General features: G+C 42.3%; 1 protein-coding gene across 8 annotated transcripts in view; it reads left to right on the plus strand.

Moving 5' to 3' along the window:
- Window positions 1-13: 13 nt before the first annotated feature.
- Window positions 14-22,717, plus strand: part of LOC147210207 (ral GTPase-activating protein subunit beta-like) — a 28,382-nt gene continuing 5,678 nt past the window's right edge. The window contains exons 1-25 of one of the 8 annotated variants that reach the window (XM_086106663.1): window positions 14-129; window positions 2,586-2,807; window positions 3,040-3,242; window positions 4,252-4,418; window positions 4,603-4,789; window positions 5,898-6,029; window positions 6,494-6,672; window positions 7,008-7,076; window positions 7,466-7,617; window positions 8,434-8,671; window positions 11,527-11,728; window positions 11,978-12,145; window positions 12,327-12,441; window positions 12,542-12,689; window positions 13,100-13,164; window positions 13,285-13,423; window positions 14,920-15,050; window positions 15,533-15,715; window positions 15,818-15,966; window positions 16,203-16,390; window positions 16,494-16,597; window positions 18,488-18,643; window positions 20,476-20,685; window positions 20,847-21,005; window positions 22,493-22,658. In XM_086106663.1, the coding sequence (XP_085962789.1) occupies window positions 2,631-2,807; window positions 3,040-3,242; window positions 4,252-4,418; window positions 4,603-4,789; window positions 5,898-6,029; window positions 6,494-6,672; window positions 7,008-7,076; window positions 7,466-7,617; window positions 8,434-8,671; window positions 11,527-11,728; window positions 11,978-12,145; window positions 12,327-12,441; window positions 12,542-12,689; window positions 13,100-13,164; window positions 13,285-13,423; window positions 14,920-15,050; window positions 15,533-15,715; window positions 15,818-15,966; window positions 16,203-16,390; window positions 16,494-16,597; window positions 18,488-18,643; window positions 20,476-20,685; window positions 20,847-21,005; window positions 22,493-22,658 (3,787 nt within the window). In that variant the 5' untranslated portion in view covers window positions 14-129; window positions 2,586-2,630. Of the gene's footprint in view, window positions 194-2,585; window positions 2,808-3,039; window positions 3,243-4,251; window positions 4,419-4,602; window positions 4,790-5,897; window positions 6,030-6,493; window positions 6,673-7,007; window positions 7,077-7,465; window positions 7,618-8,433; window positions 8,672-11,526; window positions 11,729-11,977; window positions 12,146-12,326; window positions 12,442-12,541; window positions 12,690-13,099; window positions 13,165-13,284; window positions 13,424-14,919; window positions 15,051-15,532; window positions 15,716-15,817; window positions 15,967-16,202; window positions 16,391-16,493; window positions 16,598-18,487; window positions 18,644-20,475; window positions 20,686-20,846; window positions 21,006-22,492; window positions 22,659-22,717 lie in introns of all 8 variants that reach the window. The other 7 variants (XM_086106656.1, XM_086106672.1, XM_086106682.1 and 4 more) reach the window with 7 other exon arrangements.

Below are 22,717 nucleotides of genomic sequence, written 5' to 3' on the forward strand. Positions count from 1 at the left end.
GGTGAAGTCTGTTGCTGTTTATTTGGCAACCAGTTGGAGGCGTCCGTATCACATCCCGTTTCCCGTGTCAAGCTGTACTGTTCAAGCCTTGACATTGCGAAGATGGAGGCTGTTAGGGTCTAAACCCGGGTAATAACCCGGAGCACGAACTACGCCTTTTGGATACCTGTTATGACATCTCAATTTGGGTCAGGTAAAATGAAAACAGTTGCGTACTAGGCAAACGAATGCCTTTCGATTCTGTTTGATTAGTGAGCACTGATGACTGGGCTAATGTCAACGACGGCGCTAACTCGGCGAAGCTAGGTTGCAAGTCGAATAAACTACAGCGGTGCATTGGATAACTGTTATGTTAAGATCGTGGATACGCTCTTCTACATCTGGTGTTATTTGTACCGAACCGCAGAAGCCAAGCAGCGGCTATCGCAAGCTAATTGTATATGTTGTGATGTTCCTGCTAGCTAGCATCAGCAGGCTAATGGTACCGTTTCCTGGTTGAGATTCTGACCCGAAGCTTAGCATTTACTGATGATTACGGCCCGTTCACAAACGCTTTAGACCATAAAGTGACAATTTAACAACAATAATGTATGTATGTGAGGCGTATGACTTGTTTAATGCGTCCGCTTTTACTGTCAAACTATACAGCATTCACATCAAATCGCATGTATTTACACTCTGTCATCCAGTGTTTTTTTTTTGTGCATAGAAATGGCACTTTATTTAATATTGTTTTCTCACACGCATCTGAATTGGTTTAACTTTGCATCAAACGAAAACTTGGCTGACGTAGCTTATGCACAAATACAGGTAGCGTGTGACTAATTAGCAGAGATGGCAGCTTTACTCTCATTGGAAGATACAGCAAACATAGGTGCTGAGCCTTGCCAGGGTAATTAACACCCCACAAATACTTCTAATTTCAAATATTGAGAGTTAAAGACATAATTATACTACAAACTAGGATCCCAAAGCATTTATCTTACACTAATATCTAACGAAAACCAATTTGAATCGTAAAGTTTCAAGCAAGAAATTACAGGACCGGTTATTTTGTTGTTTGCTTTATACTCTGTTGGAATAGTATAGTGGATCTTTTATCCATGCTTAGAAAATCTATATTAAGAGCCCATATTTTGCACATATGTAGGTATTTTGTCCATATTTAAAATATAACTTTTGTCATACATCTGTTGAGCAAATGAGTGGTCTTATGTGGCCCTCCAGTAGCACTGATGAAAAATTGTGGCCCCCTCCAGCATTTAAGTTAGGTCAGTAATAAATTATTAGTGCCACAAGTATTATTTCCCTTCACTGTCTGGACTCTAAAATGGCCTTTGGTGGTTAGCCGCTAACACTTGCACCTACGAAAGAAGTTGCGTCTCCTTTAGGTACCTTGAGTAATTACAAATTCAGCCATAAGCGTTACTGCTGTCGAAGTAATCTAAGAAACTAAATGTGACGGTGTGTTACGTCAAACACGCTGTAGAAACAGATATGATATGATACCTACTAGCTGTGTGCATCACTGCAACAAAAGATGATTCGATACGTATCTCGATACATGGGGTGCAATACAATTCAAGGAACGTTTGATTTGTAAGTGTAATGATTTAGTGGGATGACGATTTGGTTTCAGTAAGGTCCGTTTTAGTTTGAGAGAGTATGATGAATTTGTTGTCATTTTGCATGCATATGAATGGACCTGTCAGAACTGTAAATGTGGCATTTCCTTCAAAGATATATTTCTCCAATAGAAGCCGCTTTGGAAACTTTTTTCTAGATATTCCAAAGTGGAACGAGTTGGCTCAATTTGATGCACTTGGATCTTTTAAATCAAAACCAATTTTCCAATTCAAATCAGCATTGGTTACACCCCTGCTACTAATCCGTAAAATGAAATGAATTCAATGGCAGTTTTGTCTACTGTTTTCTCCATGTTTTCTCAATTTTTTTGGACATATTTTACAGTGCAGTATATAGAAAACACAATAAAAAGAATAAAAGATAAATACAAATCAAATAAATCAACTAATTTAGAGACGGCATCTATAATTCCATAGTGTCTTGCTTGGTTGTTGCCTTTGTTCAAAAATTCTTTTATGACTCCTGTATGTCATTTTTTTCTTCATCACTGTGGGTTTGATGTGACATTCGTGCGTCATCGCAACTTCATGCTGTCCCTGCACAATTCTTCATGTCATGTCTTTAAGTGGTAGAAAAGCTTTGATTGCAAATTACTGTTTTGTGGTCGGTGTCTGACCTTTTTAAACAAAACCAATGCCAAACCATCTAATTGTGGTTCCCTCTTTTTGGCACAAACTTCTCTTCGGACTCTGATTCTATTTTGCATGGGCCCTAAACGGGAATAACAACATTTATGGCCAAATGCTATCGCAATCTAGGCGCATTGGTTGGAGTAGCTGCAGCTACATTCCGCTACACTTACCATCAATCATTGTTCACATAGTGTAGCAACAGACCAAGCCCAATACCCCACATATAAGAAGAACAATATAAACAATGGTGAGCTCCCTCTGTATCACCAGTATATGTGGTGAACCTTTGAACACGTTTGTCTACAGGTGTGAGCATGAGGTGCGAGTAGAAGTGCAGCAGACGTCGGCACCATGTACTCAGAGTGGCGCTCGCTGCAGCTGGTGGTGCAAAGCGACCAGGGCCATCTGAGTGTTTTGCACTCCTACCCCACCAATGTGGGCACAGAGGTGGCCAACGCCGTGGTTAAGCCACTCTGCACGGCCGTCAGCCCTGTAGCCACGGAGAACATCCTCAAGACCGACAAGGAGGTGAGAGAAGCTGATGTCAAAGGCATTACATTGGTTTGGAATACCCAAGGAAGTCTGCCTTAAGTATGACAAAACATTGCTGAGATTTTGGATATGAAATGCATTTGTGTGACTGAACTTGCCTGTAGAACATTTAATTTAGCTTTGCCCTCAACCGAAGCACCGTTTTCTCTGGCCTTAGGTTTGTTTTATGTTTTAGATTTTTATTCATGAAAACGGTTTGGCTCCCAAGGTGAAATGGACCATGGAGGTGCTGTGTTATGGCCTCACCCTGCCCCTAGAGGGTGACACTGTCAAGCTCTGCGTGGACGTGTACACAGACTGGATGATGGCCCTTGTGTCGCCCAGAGACTCGATGCCTCAGCCTGTGGTCAGAGAGCCCAATATGTATGTGCAGACCATCCTCAAACATCTCCACAATGTCTTTGTACCAAGGTGGGTCTAGAATATGTGTCTTGAGCATTTTTGCGTTCGTTGTTGATGTTTGGCCACAGTCTGTTTTGGGTCTGTACGACTTTATGTCAGAGAGGGTGAAGACAAGTTAACAACCGTTTAACAGAAACAAATTCAAAGTAATTTAAAGTTCTAATTTAAAAATAGATGTTTGCTAAACGGGCGGCCCGGTGATCCAGTGGTTAACGCGTCGACCTCGCGGTGCAGAGGTCGTGGGTTCGATCCCGGCTCCGGCCTCCCTGTGTGGAGTTTGCATGTTCTCCCCGGGCCTGCGTGGGTTTTCTCCGGGTACTCCGGTTTCCTCCCACATTCCAAAGACATGCATGGCAGGCTGTTTGAACACTCAAAATTGTCCCTAGGTGTGAGTGTGAGCGCGGATGGTTGTTCGTCTCTGTGTGCCCTGCGATTGGCTGGCAACCAGTTCAGGGTGTCCCCCGCCTACTGCCCGAAGACAGCTGGGATAGGCTCCAGCACCCCCCGCGACCCTAGTGAGGATAAAAGCGGTTCGGAAAATGAATGAATGAATGAATGTTTGCTAAACGGTACTGACATTTAACTGTTCACGTTATACTGAGCATAAATTCAATTTGTAGCTCGAAACTGTGTCACTGGTTCCCATATATGGTAGTATTAATGCAAGTGTTCAAATTATGCATGACGTTACAGTAGTTAAAGCAATTTATTGAAATCCAGTAAATTTGTTCAGCACAGTTGAGTTGTAGTTCACTTTTTAAGTATCATGCATTAGCATTTCATCTTGTTTACAAACATTTAGGTGCCCCCCAAAAAAAAACAAGCGCTGCAAGACATTTTAAGTGAATCATTACAATCAAACAAAAATAGTTTCTCATTTGCCCATATTCAAACACAGTGTTAATATGTGGTCATCATGGGAGGCATGTTTGTTTTAATACTGTATTGTGTCATCTTGAAATGTGCTGTCAGAAATTTCATTTACTCGTGTCAAACTGTTGTCTTTCTCTTCTTCCAGGCCTGAGCAGCACAGCCTGAATCACATCAGACTATGCCAGCAAGTCCTGATTGCTGTCCAAAAACTAGCACGAGAATCACTTTGCATGGTGAGGGAGACCTGGGAGGTGCTGCTGCTCTTCCTACTTCGTATCAACGACACCTTGCTTGCTCCGCCTACCGTCGGAGGTAGTAATTGATGTTCTCCCTCTGCTTAATTTGCAGCTCTGATAAATGTAGCCCCTATTCATGGAAGAGATCTATCTATTTCCAAGCAGGAGGTTGCAGAATGAAAACCCAACCTTCTTAGCTGATGTCATCAACTTGCATTGCCTTACTAACCACCACAACTTCCTAACTCGTTGTTTACCAGTGGGCGTCGCAGAGAAACTAGCAGAGAAATTAATGGCCGTGCTGTTTGAGGTGTGGCTCCTGGCGTGTGCCCGCTGCTTTCCCACGCCGCCATACTGGAAGACAGCGAAGGAGATGCTGGCCAACTGGAGACATCATCCGCCGGTTGTTGAGCAGTGGAGCCGGGTCGCCTGTGCCCTGACCTCCAGGTTAGTTTGGCAACAAGTCCCATTTCTGTTTCTATGCTGAACATGTCTTCCAAAATTTTTTTAGAGATAAACATTCACACTCTACAGGAATGTGCCGTCCGGGGAGGCAGGGGAGAAAGAGCCTCCCTGCATGTGACAAGCCCATTTTTTAAAATTACCAAAAAAAAAAAAAAAAATGTTGGCGCTTTACATTGTTGTTTTTCAGTTCAATCATGTGAATGATTTAATCATTAAAATTAATAACATAGCTGAATTTACGTATTTCTTGTTCAAATACATTGCATCTAGCAACTGCACACATTAATTGCCGATGCAGGCAGTTGGCGCGAGCCCACACATAAGAGACATCGCAACTGTCTTTATATCGTCAATATCCGTATTTTATCACACATGCGCAGCACATGCTGATGTTTGTAGCAGTCTGTGTCATATCGTATTTCATGAATGTGGGTGACATATTTAGTCTTTGTAATTAGCCAGAAAAGCGACTATAAGTGCACAATGGAGCCAAAAAATTGCCGCTGCCACAGGTGGCAATGCTGAGCTCCATTGGCGTAATGTGTGGAAGATGCATGGCGCTTTTATCATAGACATACCAGTATATAACCACTAGAGGAAGACTTGGACGGTTGAAAAAACAACAATGAGTGTTGCATAATTAAAACATTTTTTATGAAGGTCAAAATTGAAATACAGGCTAATCTACTGGGAACTCCAGAAGAGTCAGTGCCTCACCAGTTAGGAACCTCACCGCATGTTGCTGACAGAGGGTCACAAAAAACATGAGGCTTGTGTGGATTCACATAATGTGCATGTTGGGAAAGTCGTTACTTTTGTCAGGTTTGCGTACTACCTCAGGATTGCAGTAATATTCTCTGCTCCTTCCCACTCTAATAGACTAGTCATTAGTCAATTTGTGTTCTTTATTTCTTTGGTATTTTTTTAGTAAATTGAAATTTCCAGCTATAAAAAGTGATTTTTACTGTACTTCGCTGGCCTGGCTCTTTTGCAACTGTATTGTAATAATGGCCATTGAATTGAAGGTTGTCGAGAAGCTGGAGTGTCCTCTAAATGAGTATTGTGGGAACATTTGCCATCTTCTATTCAGACTTCTGCGCTTCACCCATGGGCCTTCCTTCCCGGCTTTTAAAGTCCCCGATGAGGATGCCAACCTGATCCCTTTAGAGATGGACAATGACTGTGTGGCACAGGCGTGGTATCGTTTTCTACACATGCTCAGGTACATGAACTTCGCCCAATGTCAGTGCATCCTTCACCTTGCATGTAATGCTGTTTCTCCATTGAGCCTGTGTTTTTGTTGGGGTGACAGAGGAGCTGTGGCACAGACAAGGAACTAAACACCTTATGTAAATAATTTTGGGGGATGGGTATTGCCTGTCGATACACTATCCTCCAATTACATCCTCAAAGACCGTTTTCAGAACTTCACCCGTATCCATTATAAGAAATAAAATGAAATTCTCACATTATGATTCCATATGAAAGAGATAAGTCACAACCAAAACATTTGTTTTTCTTTAAAATTTCACTTAGGTGATTTAAAACAGAGTGCAAAAATGAATGATTAATTTCCCATTTTTATCCAATCATGAAACATGTCTGTTATTGTACAGTTTCAATACAAGGCTGTAGCAGAGATAATTCCAAAAATAATTCCATTGCATTGTACTTTTTTGGTGCTAGCAACCCAGTGGACCTGAGCAACCCAGCGATAGTGAGCACTACTCCAAAGTTTCAAGAACAATTTCTCAACTCCAGCAGCATCCCACACGAGGTGGTGCTGCACCCCTGCCTCAAGCAACTACCCCAGATTTTCTTCAGGGCCATGAGGGGAGTTAGCTGCCTTGTGGATGCCTTCCTTGGTAAGGAGATATGAATAAATATATAAGACTTCCAGAGCACAGTTCTGATCGCAAGCTGGCCAATTTTTAAATGTTTGTTTTGAACATTTAAACAGTATATACAACATCATACTTGCATGAATGCATGCATGCAGTATGAATACACCTAATAAGCCATTTACTGTAACTTAACCCGAATAGGCAAAATCCTCAAGAATTACAAGGCAACATGTTTGCTTTTTTGTGCTTGTACATTATTGCAGTTACTTGAGCGCTTCCCTGCGAGAAATTCTGACGTCAGTTAAATTATCATAATCACTCCATGTCAGTGTGTATTTTTTTTCTCTACACTATAGGTGTCTCAGTTGAAAAGAGAGATGTGCGGGAGAGGGTGTTCTCTTTTTGTCCAGTGCTGCTCTCCCATGGTACCGACACCAGCTGCCATGTTGTATATAATATGGGCAAATGAGAAAGTGGTCTGTTCATTGGTGGTGATGACATTAAAAACTCTAGTTCCAGACCACCTTGCAGGTGCATCTGTAACACCTGCAAGGGCTCTTTTGTGGGCAAGAAAAAGTCAATCAGGATGAATATCAAGCACCTGTGATTTGGTTCTAACCACTTGTCTCGCATGTTAACAAATTAATCCTGCCTAAAATCAACTCCCAGATTCAGTTGTCACTCCATTTCCTTCTCTTTTAACGGCAAAAAAAAAATAAAAAAATAGAAAAACGCTTTCAGTGATTGTCACCTTCTTCTTCCCATCCCAGCTATTACAGAAAGGCACCATGTCATTCGAACTTTGTCTCATCAGGCATATCCCGTCCCAGAGCTGACAGTGCCCCGCCCACGCCGGTCAACAGAATGAGCATGTCTCCGCCCCCCTCCATTGCCAACACCACGCCACCTCACAGCCGCAAGCAGCGGCATACGGTTGTCACCAAAACCACGAGCAAGAGTTCTACTGTAAGTCCATTTTATGCACAGTGTTATTTGATTGTCCTTTATATTATTTATTATATGACCTTCCTCCACATCGGTCATTGAAGGGAGAATAAAAAAAAAAAAAAAGTCTTTGCAATTATATATTCCATGTCCCCCCCACTAATTTAAACTTGGTATTGCGATTAATATTGCATTGGTGGATGAATAATCAAGCAGATTAATCCACCCATTTTAATTCATTTTAGGGGGCAGCCATTTTGACACTACTGCCCTTTGTTGTCGACTGAAATTGACATCAGACTCCTCTCGGGGTCGCATGGCAATCATCATTGCTCACCTTTTTTCTGGATTTGGTCATGTGACATTGTCAGTGCGGGCCACAGGGGACTTGGATGTCAATTTTAGTTGACAGCAGGTGGGTGGTGCTGAATAAAATCTTGGCCTCGTGAGATATCTGAATAAAACAGATGGATTATCCATCCATCCATTTTCTAATCCGTTTATCCTCACGAGGGTCGCGGGCGTGCTGGAGCCTTTCCCAGCTGAATTTGGGCAGTAGGTGGGGTACACCCCGAACTGGTTGCCAGCCAATTGCAGGGCACACATTAACAAATAACCATTTGTGCTCACAAACACACCGTGGGACATTATATATTCCGTTAGCGAGTATTCCGTTAGCCTGCCATGTATGTTGTTGGAATGTGGGAGGAAATCGAACCCTGCACCTCTGCACTGTGAGGCGGATGTGCTAACCACTCGGCTATTGTCCCACCCACAGATGGATTAGTTATCTTAATTCGTATTCATTCGTTGAATGTGGCATCTTTCCCAATGCAGGGCAGTGGGAGTCAACCAACAAAAGCATCCCAGCAGCAACAGCAGCAGCAACAAACTTCTTCATCTCCCACACTATTGTCCAGCCCAAACCAGAGCAGTTGGGAGTCGCGGCCGCTCCCCGCTCCAGCGCGACCAAAAGTCAATAGCATCCTCAACCTGTTTGGCCAGTGGTTGTTTGACGCTGCATTGGTCCACTGTAAGCTCCACAGCGGCCTCAGTCGAGACCCCAGCATGACTGGTAAGGCATGAGACTATACCCCGTTCTATCGTTTCCATTCCATGCATGGGCAGTTGGGTGTTTTGCTGCTGGCCAATTAATATGCCTCTTTTTGTGGCATTTTCTGTGTTTTTGGTGTCTTATTTTGAACTGTATGTTGTTGGGATATGCTTTCCTTTTTCTTTGTCAACCATTGACTTTGAAACTTTTTTTGTGTGTATGTGTGGAGGGCTTGGCGAGAAGACTCTCGCCAGATTTTAATCCATTTACATCATGCAACAGCGTAAACCTGACTACAATGCACCCTCCGTTTATCGTGGGGGATGGGGATACATTCCAGAGCCACCTTCAATTTGTGAAGATACTGTATACAGTGATATAGATGTGGGGTTTTTTTTTTGTTATCCCTTCCATACTCTTGAAACATACTTAAACATATTGCAACAAATTTATTTAACTTTAGAACTTTATTAAGTCACTTTTTTTAAGTATTCCTTCAGCACCTGTGCTCATTCTCTCGCTTGCATTTCTCCAAACAAGGCAAAACCTGCTAATATCCAGCATTTTTGCCACTCCCAGTTAAATTTTACAGAGCCATAAAACAAAAGAGAATCAAACATTGTGTTTTTAAAACACCAAAATGTTCAACGAATCCCCGTCATTTCATCAAATGTCAGCTGTCTTATTGCTGTCATGACAAGCTAATGGAAATTAGCATGGATATCATGGTGACTCTAAAGCTTCAAATAATTGATAGCACATCAATGCATAACAAGTACAACATACAACAATATTCAGAGTCATATATGATCTGCCCTGTGGGAACAATGACTATTACTTAATTGGGGACCTTTTCTGCCTCTTACTGTTAATTATGCTTCCTCTCTCCCAGTAGAACTCAGCACTGCCCAGCATGATGCAGTGCAGTGTACTAATAAATTGAAGTTGAGCAACTCAAAATTCGGACTTGCCTGCACCGTATATTGTACGAACCCATAGAAAACGGTCACTTAAGAATCCGCAGTAGCAGGTATGCAACAGACGATCTGCAATACCGCAAGATGAGCCAAACATAGTAGAGGATATGTGTCACAGCTTGTGTGGGTCCAGACACATTGCTGTTTGTTTATTGGTCGACGGAAAATTGCGACTTGTCTATTACAATGTGATTGAGTTTATTTTGGCGTGTGGTTTAATTCAAATCTCAGTGAATATCGCAGTTCCAGGCAGAAGTAATATTGCCCTGTTAAAAGTTTCAACATTGCATTGCCACATATTGCGGACGTCGGTCGGAACCCTCGAACGTCCAAAATTACTTTTCAGAAGAGCCCAGAAATGGCCTATTTGTTTACCATTGCATAATCAGAGAGCTCAAGACATTTTCAACACTTAAGATTTGTCAGCAATTTGTTAAAAAAAACCACCCACTCTTGTGAACCGACCACTTGTGTATAAGTAGCGTTGGTTTTGGCCCGACGATTGAGGCACCTGCTTGAACGGCACTCGTGATCAGGAAAGTTTGCACTTTTCTGCACGGTTGTAAGTCCATGCAAATATCATCCATCCATCCATTATCCGAATTGCTTGTCCTCACGAAGGTCTTCGGCAGTAGGCGTGTACAGCCTGATCTAGTTGCCAGCCAATCAGTAAACTAACGGGCTTGTCGGGGCACCGCCTGTATGGTGACAAAAAGAACAATCTTTTTGAGGTGATGCGTTTAATTCACTGAATGACACACCTTGCAATTAATTGCGGCGAGGTTCAACTTCAGAGCTAAGGCGACTTTTTGGGAATGCAATCTATGGTAATTCCAAGTCCACTGAGTGACAGCATGCCGAGTACTTGCTTATACCGCTCCCTCTCTTTCCCCATCTTTCTATTTGTGTAGTGTCATGTACTGCATACGCTTCTTCGGTGTCTGTTTATAGTGAGTCAATGTCATTTATAGAGGACTACAACAGCAAAAACACAATTCATGCCTGAAATGAATTGGCTGATCTTTGATTTTGTGTCTCTCCACTATTTCTGTTATCTTGCAGCCTCTTTTATCCAAATTCTCCTTTCTTATAAATCTTGTAAGTAGGAACAGCAGCTTTTTTTTCCCCACTTGATTTGCGTTTCTTGATCAATCTTCCCGTTTTTGAGTTGAGTTGCCCCATGATCATCGCCATTACTGCCATCCTTTTACGTTTTCACTCCTCATCATTCCCCCAAAAAGACCCCCCCCCCCCCCCAAAACCTTCATCAGCGTAATCTCAGCGTTTTCTGGAAGTGATGGAATGATTTTCACCAACTGACCACCTGTCTCGACCATAACATTGCCAGTATGTGTTTTTATTTATTTTCCTTGGGTCACACTAATCCTTCTTATTTGGCTTCAGATCATCTCAAGTTCAGCTTCATTTTGTTCATTTTGTTTTGTCCGTTTGACTTGATCTCTGGTTATACTGGTTTGGTGCCTCAATGCATGAAGTGAATGATCTGTGCGATGAGTGGTAGTCATTTAATTGCAACAGCCAGAAAGCTGACACAGGGATTTTGTTTTGTGGTCTTGCAACAGGCGCATTTGATTTCCCTTTACCTTGTCATGTTTTATGTCCCTGGGTAGCAGCACTTTACGGCAAACTCTTTGTGTCAGAATTCCCTCTATTGTATTCTATGGAATTATGTGAGTGTTTCGATTGTCATGGATGTATTAAGTTTATGTGGATGTGATATCAATTTTGTTTTCTTTTGATGGTATTTTTTACTTTTTTTTTTTTAATGCTAGCATCTAAGTTTGCTTCTCCTCTATGTGCATGAGCACTAGTTATGTACTTGAATAGGCACCTCAGAATTCAGGGTGCTTTCATTCTGTCTCTTCCCACTCTATGCAGCAATAGCCACACAAGTAGGATTGGAGCTGAGAAGGAAAGGTTCCCAAATGTCCACCGAATCAATGGTGTCCAATCCCATGTTTGATGCAAATGAGTTCCCAGAGAGCTATGAGGCAGGCCGGGCTGAGGCCTGCGGGACTCTATGCCGCATCTTCTGTAGCAAGAAAACCAGTGAAGAAATTCTACCTGTTTATCTATCCAGGTAACATCACACACTATCTGATAAAATGGCATATTTTCTCAATAGACTCTAATCGACGGCAATTCAAATAAGCACTACGTCTCAAATTGACACCTCCCCTATGGGGGGGGGGGCGCGGGGGGGGGGACAGGTGGAGATGCTCGTTGGTTGTAATTCATAACTGTGGCTACCGTGTTAAGGAACAATATTATGTCTTTTATGTAAAATCTTAGAACCATATCGAGAAATGTCTTTTTTCCTTTCCACCAGGTTCTACATGGTGCTCATTCAAGGTCTCCAGATCTCTGATTACATCTGTAGACCTGTCTTGGCCTCCATCATTCTTAATTCTTCCTCTCTCTTCTGTACTGACCTGAAGGGCATCAATGTGGTTGTACCATACTTCATAGCGGCTTTGGAGACTATTGTACCAGACAGGTCAGGCTAGTACCATGTTGCAAAAAGTTTCAGATTGACTTTAACATGAATTGTGTATCTGTTTTTTTTGTTAGTTTTTTTAATGCTGGGCATCCTTTGTCGTGAATATTTCCACTGGTGAATTCAAGATATCACCTTAAGTTTCTTGAAGTCTTGTACTTGCTGTGGTCATTTCTATTAGGGAGCTGTCCAAATTCAAGATGTATGTAAATCCCACCGATCTGAGGAGAGCCTCCATCAACATTCTACTGGCCATGCTGCCATTGCCACATCACTTTGGCAACATCAAATCCGAGGTAATTCATAGCTTTTATTCACTCCCTGAGCTTTTCTGGAGGTGAATGTCCTGTACAGTACATCCACTTCAGTGTTGAGAGGGATGGTGTCTCTTCAAAGGTTCTGTTGGAGGGCAAGTTTAACGAGGAGGATGGATTGCCTCACGACCAGCCTGTGTCTTTTTTGTCCCTGAGGCTGCGCCTCGTCAATGTTTTGATCGGAGCCTTGCAGACAGAGACTGATCCTGCCAACACACAGCTCATCTTGGGTATCTGCTGCTATATCTTTCCTTTATTTCAAGATAGGCATCGATCAGTGCTTGCATTTCAGGAAAATGCTTGAAATCTATTTAACATTGCATTTTCAATGGAAAAAAAAGGATCAGATAGTCAAATGAAAAAACAAAAATTCCATAATCTGCAGGTATGGTATACAGTGTTTTAAATTTTAGAATTGTGTCCATTTCCAATCTATTTCTTTTTAATATCATACGATGCTCAACATAAATCAGTCCAACATTTTGTGAGAAAACCTTGATTTAAAAAATCAATTTCACATGTGTTCAGCAATATGTCATTCTAACAGAGTGACAGTGTGTTCTTTTGTTTGATTGTGTATTTGTAGCCAGTGTTCCTTTCATATTTTAAGTTGTCCTTTCAATCTGTTCTCGCTTCTCAGGTGCAATGCTAAACATTGTTCAAGACTCTGCACTGTTGGAGTCCATAGGTGCACAGACTGAAACAGTAGGTATTAGTTCTGTAGTAGTAAGATTTTTAAAATTATTTTTTTAAAGATCATTAAAAAATGGTATTCTGCTCAGCGTTTTGGTCCAGGCTTCTCATCCGCTGCTTTGATGTTGCTAGGGTAGTGTGGATGGCGGCCACACAACGGGGAGAAACCACAGCAGAAACAATAGTGGCATTAGCTTCAGCAGTGGTGGCAGCACGGAGGCTACCAGCCCAGAATGTGAGCGTCCTGCCCAAGCCCTGCTTCGAGACTATGGTAGGAGGCATCAACACACACAAAAATGTATTCTTACAGTTTATGGTACTACGGGGATCCCCCAGTGATCGCAACAGTTGTGTTCCAGACCCATCCACTTTATGTAAATATATGCGATATAGAGAAACCATATAAATAGTTTCAGCTTTAAAGTACCCCTCCCACACTCTGTAATCACATTTTAACACACTTAAACATGGTTTGAACTCACACAAAAAAAATGCAAGCATCTTGGCATCTCTCCGTTGGGTGAGTGTGAGCATTTAAACTTGCCAGACGACTGCAATCAGCTCCTTTGCTTCTCTGGGTTGTGGCTGACCAGAAAATATGTGGTGACATGCATGTTGCATCTAGCTGTGCAGCCACACTTGGCCTCGTTGGGCTGGGAAAGTGTGAGCATTTAAGCCATCCGACCGCCATCACCTCCCCGCTTGCTGTGTTGTGGCAGGCCGAACTCTCCTCATTCAAGCCAGAGACTGTGCTGTGGCCTGTGCCCATTCTTAATTGCAAATTTCCACAATAGAAACATTGATACGACGATTAGAGAAATCTGCAATGCAGCGGGGGGCATCAATACTAGGGATGCACTGAAAATTTTGTGACTGCAAATTTCTTTCTGAAAATGGCCCTCCTGTGTAGTTTTGGTTTTGGACGGAAAGAGTTTTATCACTGAAAATGCACAGCCCAAAATGGTATGTTGTGATGATTCGAGTAAAAATTTGCTTTGATAAAGGACTGGACACTGATATATCATGTAATGTCATTCTGTAAATAAAACTCCCATGACATTATTATATATTTAGCAATTAAGTGCCAATACATCATATTGAATAGATCTGAACTGAAATAATAATACAAAAAGATGTCAATATTTTGTCACTAGTACCTACTCAAAGGAAGAAATTATAAAAATATGAAGACAATAATGTTGTCTTCTGGGGGTGTGCGTTTATTTTCAAGTCATTGAGCAATGTTTACAACATACATTTGTACCATTGAATGTGACAAACTCAATGAAACTACTGAAATAAGACCTTGAATATACTTATGGTCCAATGCCAACGTGACTTAGGGAAAACAACAACCACCAGGCACTCAATTTTGTACGTCCTCTATTTGAACATGATTTAGTGACGGTATACACATACCACAAAAAAATTCTTTAATCTGGAGCCAAACCTATGCGGTGCCAACACTTATTTGAATGCATCACATGCAGTATTGTGTATAAAATTCTTTGTGACATCAGACATTACTGTGGAGAGGGAAAAAAACGAAAGTTGTAAAGGAATTAATGAAGTAAAATGTCAGCATTGCCCTGCCCTATTTTGTACCGTTTACATTGATATCTAGGCCTGGATATGTGCAAAATATGCTCAACCTGTGCTTCCCCCCCCTCATCCCTTTCTCTTTTCACGCACATTTTTAAACACCAACATGTGGTGTGTTTTCTATGCTGTGCTCTATTTGGTATTTCGGGCTGTTATATGTTTTAGCTCTTCCAGATACAGCGGCAGGCCTGTTGGTGCGTAGCATCCACCTGGTCACCCAGAGGCTCAATTCCCAATGGAGGCAAGACATGAGCATTTCACTAGCTGCCCTGGAACTTCTGGCTGGCCTTGCCAAGGTAATGCTGCAATGGCCAAACCCTACAAACATGTAGTTTAGCTTCCTGTGCCCTACCCATTCACTTCAAACAAGAACAAGAGATGTAAAATGTAAGGAATACGAGCAAATCACTACCATATCACAACTGAGCTGCTGTGACCTGAGAGCTTTATATCCTAAAGGTAGCTCAGATTGAGAATATCTTCTGGAAACCACAGAATATAATAATAAATTTTTTAAAAAATCACATAAATACAACAAATATATACAGATTTGAATGCTTCCTTTTATAGCTTAAATCCAAATGTCATTTAGCATTCTACCCACAAGGAAAAATCTCTCATTTAAATTTAAATAAAATGATAAAATAATAGATATATTTTAGAATATTACTTTCTGCTCCTCAAACGGTACGAGAGGTGTCTCCTAATTATGACTCAGTGCCACTTTGAGTGAGAGAAACACATAAGCACGCTTAAACTCATTTTGTCTTTTATTTAGGTCAAGGTGGGGGTTGACTCCGCAGACCGTAAACGGGCAGTCAGCTCTATATGTGGGTACATTGTGTACCAGTGTAGCCGTCCAGCTCCTCTTCAGTCCAGAGACCTTCACTCCATGATTGTAGCTGCCTTCCAATTTCTTTGTGTGTGGCTCACTGAACACCCTGACATGCTGGATGAAAAGGTACGCGGACCAAATTGAAGAATTCTCAGATGAGCCATTACAGAAAATTAATAATCTATTGTGTACTAGCTCACCTTTTAACATAATCTTGTTTTGCATAAGGATTGTTTGGTTGAAGTATTGGAGATAGTGGAGCTGGGAATCTCTGGCAGCAAGTCCCGTCAAGAACAGGAAGTGCGACATAAAGGAGAGAAGGAGCATAACCCTGCTTCCATGAGGGTGAAAGATGCAGCTGAGGCCACTCTATCATGGTGAGATGCAATTATTGTTTGTACATAATCTATCAGAGATGATTTTGTCAAATGTTGTTGGCATTGAGTGATTCATTTTAACCTGCAAATTAGGGCTGAACGATTTGGAAGAATAATAATTATGAACCTGAAAAATGTAAAAATCTCCTTGCCTTAATGACTTTTTATTTATTTATTTATTTTTTAATGAAAAACTCTCTTATCATTTTTGCTTGTGCTGTTGTGTGGTCATTTAGTATCATGCAGGTATTAGGAGCATTCCCGTCTCCTAGTGGGCCTGCCTCCACTTGCAGTCTGCTCAATGAAGACACCCTGATTCGCTATGCACGACTTGGCGCCACTGGGGCCAGTAACTTCCGCTACTTTGTATTGGACAACTCAGTCATTCTCGCCATGCTGGAGCAACCTCTCGGCAATGAGCAGAGTCAGCAATTAATTTCTTTTTTTTAACATTTTGAATATTTCTAAGAATCGCCCTCGGATGAGCATCAAGTTAAATGGGCTGTGGTCTTCCTCTCTCATGACAGACCCCAGCCCGTCAGTGACAGTTCTGATCCGAGGGACTGCTGGCAGACATGCATGGACCATGCAACTCTTCCACCAACCCAGAGGAGCTCGGGCCAATCAAAGGGTGAGATCACACCCAACATTGCTACATCCAAAGATGATGATGTCAAACCAGAATAGCATCAGAGATCTATTGGAAATCTTTAACTCAAACTGACATCTCGGGCTAAACTATTTTCCATTCATCCATTCATCCATTTTCTAATCCGCTTATCCTCGCAAAGGTGATGGAGCCTATCCCAGCCGTCTTCGGGCAGGATAGTGAACATCCATCTGCGCTCGCAATCACACCGAGGGACAATTTAGAGTGTTCCATTAACCTGCCATGTACCTGCCGTATATGTTTTTGGAATGTGGGAAGAAACTGCAGTACCCGGAGAAACCCCACACAGGCACTTAGAGAACATAACCTCCACACAGGAAGGCCACACTGGAATCGACCCCTGCACCTCCGCACTGTGCGGCAGATTTGCTAACCAGTCAACCAGAGTGCCGCCAGCTAAACTATTAATCAAATTGAAATCAACATCATAATGTCATAGAACGCATTTTTCAAATCGCACACGACACTTTACTTTGCATAAGGCCCTTGAAAAAAAGAAGTGCATATAAAATCACATTTGCAGTACTAAGTAGCAAAAACAATTGCAATTACCGTATTTTCACGACCATTCGACGCACCGTATGGTTGGGCGCAGTCTCATTAATGGGTGCTATTTCTGTATTTTACACATAGACAAAACGCACTGTATTATTGGGCGCAATTTTAAAGTGGTAAAACATACGCCAGCTTAAACATACGGCATGCATGCGCGCACGCTAAAAACACGTTAGCTTGTAGCATGCCAAGACATACAGATACAAGCTAAAAACACGTTTTTAAAAAGGCAACGGAAAACTGAGTTCCGTTGTATTTTATTTAGCCATCGTACAATGTACTCACGTTTTTCGATCAATCATCACCCAGAAATCCATCAAAGTCCTCATCCTCTGTATCAGAATTGAACAATTGTGCAAGTACCGGTAATCTATCAAAAACGCCGTGTTCCCTCTCGTTGTCAGTCACTCTCATTGCCATGTGGCTCCACAGAAATGATGCCGGCTTTGCCAAAAACTCGAACAACAGTGCAAGCAGACACGTTCGTCCAAGCAGCCACAATCCATTCGCAAATTGTGGCGTAACTCGCCCGGCGCTGCCTCTCACTCTTTGTAAAGTTGTGTTTGCCATCGATCATTCATTGTTCCCATGCCGTTCGCAACTTTACTTTGAACGCCCGGTTGATGCCGATGTCCAGCGGTTGGAGTTCTTTAGTCAAGGCTCCGGGAATAACGGCAAGCTCAGAGTTCATTTGCTTGACTTGGTTTTTCACCGCTGCTGTGAGCAAAAGCATAACCGATGGCTTGAAGTTTGAACTGAGCTTCGTAGGCGTGTCTCTTTGTAGAATTTATTTTCGGGGGTTCTTAGAAACCAAAACCGAAGTTGTTTTGCAACAATGCACATAGCCACACTCTATACAGGTGTTGGTACCTGCTTGTAGCGTGCCTTTAGCGTCCACTTACACGCCCACCCTTCACTCATTGGCGGACTGCTTCCCCGCATGCCTGTCACTCACGTCTGCCTTTTCGCTCTCTTTCTCTCCATATATGTATATATACACGCCCACCCTTCACTGATTGGCCGACTTCTTTGCCGCATGCCTGTCCACAGTCACTTCCGCCTTTTCTCTATATAAACAGTGTGTCGGCTGTCAGTCAGGTTTTGGAACTCAGCGCATAGACAAGACGCTTCGCATCATAAGGCGTCCTGTCCATTTTGGAGAAAATTTTAGACTTTTAATGGCGCCTTATAGTCGTGAAAATACGGTAGATTATTTGATTATTTTACAAACTTGTGCAACCCAACTGACAACCCTCATGATCTTCCGTTCCCCCTTTCTCTTTCCTCCTTCCACAGCAGGTATTTGTTCCCGAGGGCCGTCCAACACCAAACAACGATGTCGGGATCAAATACAACGTAAAACAGAGGCCGTTCCCTGAAGAGGTGGATAAGATCCCCCTGGTCAAAGCCGATGTTAGCATTCCTGATTTGGACGACATTGTTAGCAAAGAGGTGAGAGAAATTTCCATCATTCATTTGCAGATTGGCCTGTTACATCTAATTGCTGAATTACTGCATCAATTTCTGATTATTATTCCTTTTTTTTTTTTTTTGATGACCGTATTTTATGGATGATAAAGCTCTCATCGGATGTAAAGTGCAACATCGATCAAAGCGTCTATTTTCATACATAAGATACATAATTTTTGTGAAGCATTGTATGTTAAATACTTGATTCAAATGTTATGTTTATTTGATAGTGTATCGGCACTGTGCTTTACCTTTTGTTTTATGTCAGACGGGCAAGAAATTCCTGACTCAAGTCTCGCATAATCCGACAACGGCACAACAAAGAACGATGATTATAATTGAACAAAAAGGGATTACGCTTGAATTTGACTTGAATCCCTTTTTATCACAAAATTATGAAGGTGTTACAAAAACAGCAAACAGAACAAATTCTAACGGAAGCGTACGCATAGTCATAGAAGTATATTTGTCCATGCCCTACTTGTTTTCCTTTATTATCTTTAAGTTTGTCACCACCACATTTTTCAACAGCTACTAGAAGTACAGGGCAAACTAATGTAGCAGGCACACTGTTGATGTTTGAGGTCATTTCAGGATTTTAAGTACCGTCTTTTCCGCACTAAAAGGTGCACTGGATTATGAGTCGCACCTTCACTGAATGGCCTATTTTGTAATTTTTTTCATACATTGGGCGCACCACCTTATAAGACGCAATCTACAATGCATCCACTAGATGGAGCTACACTCAAGGGAACGCGTACAGAACGATCAGATGTCAGCAAAACTTATTTAATACAGCAGCGACACAGTTCACTTAACCAACAGCAAGTTATAACATTGACTTGTTAACGTTGAACTCTCTTGCCGCTGCTCTATTTCCGTGTTCAACTGCGTAACTGATCGCCTTAAGTTTGAACTCTGCGTTGTCAGCATGTCTCGAGCAAGGAGCCATTTTGGGGTTGACATATTACCGTAATGACCATTCACAAGGCGCATCAGATTTTAAGGCGTGCTGTGAGCTTTTAAGAAAATGGAAGGCTTTTAGGTGTGCCTTTTAGTGCGGAAAATACGGTATGTCTGACAGTCTGAAACATTTGTTACTATATAAACTCAGGTGTGTCGTATTGGCTGGCAGGATGGTCTGAGAGCTACACATATGCTGAGATATTTTTCCCAGACGCGAGTTAATGGATGATGGAAACGTCACTTGTCAGGGAACCAAAGGGTCAAGTGACTGTATTTGGTTACATGGAAATGAAAGTGGTGCTTGGGGGGTTTATTCATCTTGGCAATTCATGAGAATCGCTGATGCATTGAAACCACTCCAGAAAATTGCCACAGCATCTTCAATCTTTGTGATAGTTTTGCGTCTGGCAAGAATGGAGCCTGCTAGAAGGCAATCAGTCAGGTTGAACATTGCCAAAGGCATGGTGCCAATTTATACATTGCACAAGCAGCAACTTAGTCATGTTGGAAAGTTGGTTTGTGCTTCCAATATTTTTTCGAGGTCTCGATGTAATACATGCCAACTCTTGGGTTGCAATATTTCAAACCCCGGTTGGTTAATTTCGTCATTTCGGGTAAAATTGCTTTCCATTCCAGTCCATAAAGTGTAAAATATAAATTTGTCCTCTGATTAAATCCATTTTAAAATGCTGTTACAATGAAGTCATAACCACAGTTGACTCATTTCAGCACTGGGAAAAGATAACGCTGGTTTGGGAATGTGGTTTGTGCAACCAGACGTTGTCCGCCCACAACAGTTTGACTTGGAATCCTCTTTAAACATGTTTCCTCTCATCCTCCTTATTCAGCTGGAAGTTCAACACGACAAGCTTCGCATTCTGATGACCAAGCAGATAGATTACGAAAATACGTTGGAGCGGCACGGTGATGACATCTGGAAGTCCAAGCCTTTCCCTGACCCACAGATAGACTGCAAACCTCCTCCGCCTTCGCAGGAGTTCCAGACTGCTCGGCTCTTCCTCTCCCACTTCGGTTTTCTTTCCCTGGAGGCGCTCAAGGTTTGTCAACATTTCTACTAAATGCTTTGCTACGGTTGCTAATAGCTCAGGTTATTGAGTATCTTAAGGTGCCGCTCTTGTTGTTCAAATTCAGCTAAATGCTATCATTGTGCGATTGTTCCCGAATTGTTACTTCACCAATGTTGGTGAATTATTGGCAGGAGCCCAACAACAGTCGTCTACCTCCTCATCTGATTGGCTTGGAGTCATCCTTGCCTGGATTCTTCGATGACATCAACTACCTAGACCTGCTCCCCTGCCGCCCATTTGACACAGTCTTTGTTTTTTACATGAGGGCTGGACAGAAAAGCAGTCACGAGGTGAGGAAAACTAATCCACACAATTGAGTGTCTGCTATACTGATGGAACAAAAATATATTTTTGTTATTTTTATTACCAACATCAGTTTTATGGTGTGAGAGACTCGCCATTTTTCCATAGTCAAATGTTACTGGAGCAATGGATGTAGTAACACATAAGTAATGGCCAGATTGGTTGTCTGATGACATTTGTGATGGACTAACCATTAGTTTCCAAATGATATGATCTCAAAACGATAACCTTATAATAATTAAATTTGAATGCTTGGTCACCAAATCAGTCCATCAATGCTCTGTTGTTTTCAAAATGGTCCGCTCTTACTCCGTAGCTTTGGAAAGACTTAAGACTGAAGTCTTAGTCTGGTGATGCCACCGTGTCCTGAAGCATGGAGGATCGAGCCTAAATTCCGGTTCTAAACTGTCACTCCAGTTCTTGCTAAAGTGTAATCCACAACAAGTGTAGGATTGTAAGTGGCTGGTTCACTTTGTGAAAAGTGCGTACAGTACCTAAGATTCGTAACAGGTTTTTACGTAGTGCTGTATGGAAAGTTTCGTGTGGATCTTTGAATGCACTCAAACTTTTTGACATCGATAACCAACTTTTTTTTTTTTCCGATATTGTGATGGTGGCGGCGGCCCGGTGGTCGACTGATTAGCGCGTCGGCCTCACAGTGCAGAGGTGCAGGGTTCGATTTTGGCTCCGGCCTTCCTGTGTAGAGTTTGCATGTTCTCCCCGTGGCTGCGTGGGTTTTTCTCCGGGAACTCCGTTTTTCTCCCACATTCCCAAAACATGCACGACAGGTTAATGGAACACTTTAAATTGTCTCTAGGTGTGATTGTGAGCGCGAATGCTTGTTCGTCTGTGTGTATGCTGTGATTGGTTGGCGACCGGTTTAGGGTGTACGTATGTGACTGTCGCCACTTAACAGCTGGGGGGCGGTCGTGTTTTTTGCGCCTGTAATGGGCAGCATTTTTCACCGCCTCGTTTTGATCAGCGGCGATGTCGGCGCTGTTGGACAGTCTGCGTTGTTGTGGCTGGATGGACTGATGTTCTGGTGGAACTGAGGATGAGGAGAGAGGAGCGCAGATGTGTATTTGGAACTGAGAGTCGGCGTTTGGAATTGAAGAGGATGTAGATGGGACAGGAGAACTGAACCAATCTTTGTGTTTGTCAATGGACGCTGCAGCTTCTTGTTTACTTTCTACTTTAGCTTGTAGCAGACGTGTGTGACGCCATGCACGCTGTGATCATGACGTCTTTGATCCACTGGTGAAAGGAGACTTTGATTCTCCCTCTCTCATCTACAACCACTTCAAACAACAAGGTGTATGTCGGAATAGTTGTTACGATTGTATTATTGTTGATGTTTTATGTGATGTGTTCTGTTGTATTGTTAAATGTTCTGTAAAGTGCTTTCTTGCAGCTGATGTGAAAGTGCTTTATGAATAAAGATGTATTCAGAGTGCTGTTGTGCTGTGTATTTTAGATCCTGAAGAACGTGGAATCATCAGCCAGCGTTCAGCCCCACTTCTTGGAATTCCTTCTGTCCTTAGGCTGGCCTGTGGACGTCGGGAGCCACCCAGGGTGGACAGGACACCTCGATACTAGCTGGTCTCTCAACTCATGGTCTGACAGTGATGTACAACAGACTGGTCAGTGACTGAAACAGAAACAACTTGTCACCATCAGTGACATGAGAAACTTGGAGATG

This window comes from Hippocampus guttulatus, chromosome 1 (assembly GCF_054856545.1).
Source record: "Hippocampus guttulatus isolate MCC_2025c chromosome 1, RoL_Hgut_1.0, whole genome shotgun sequence".
Lineage (NCBI taxonomy): Eukaryota > Metazoa > Chordata > Actinopteri > Syngnathiformes > Syngnathidae > Hippocampus > Hippocampus guttulatus.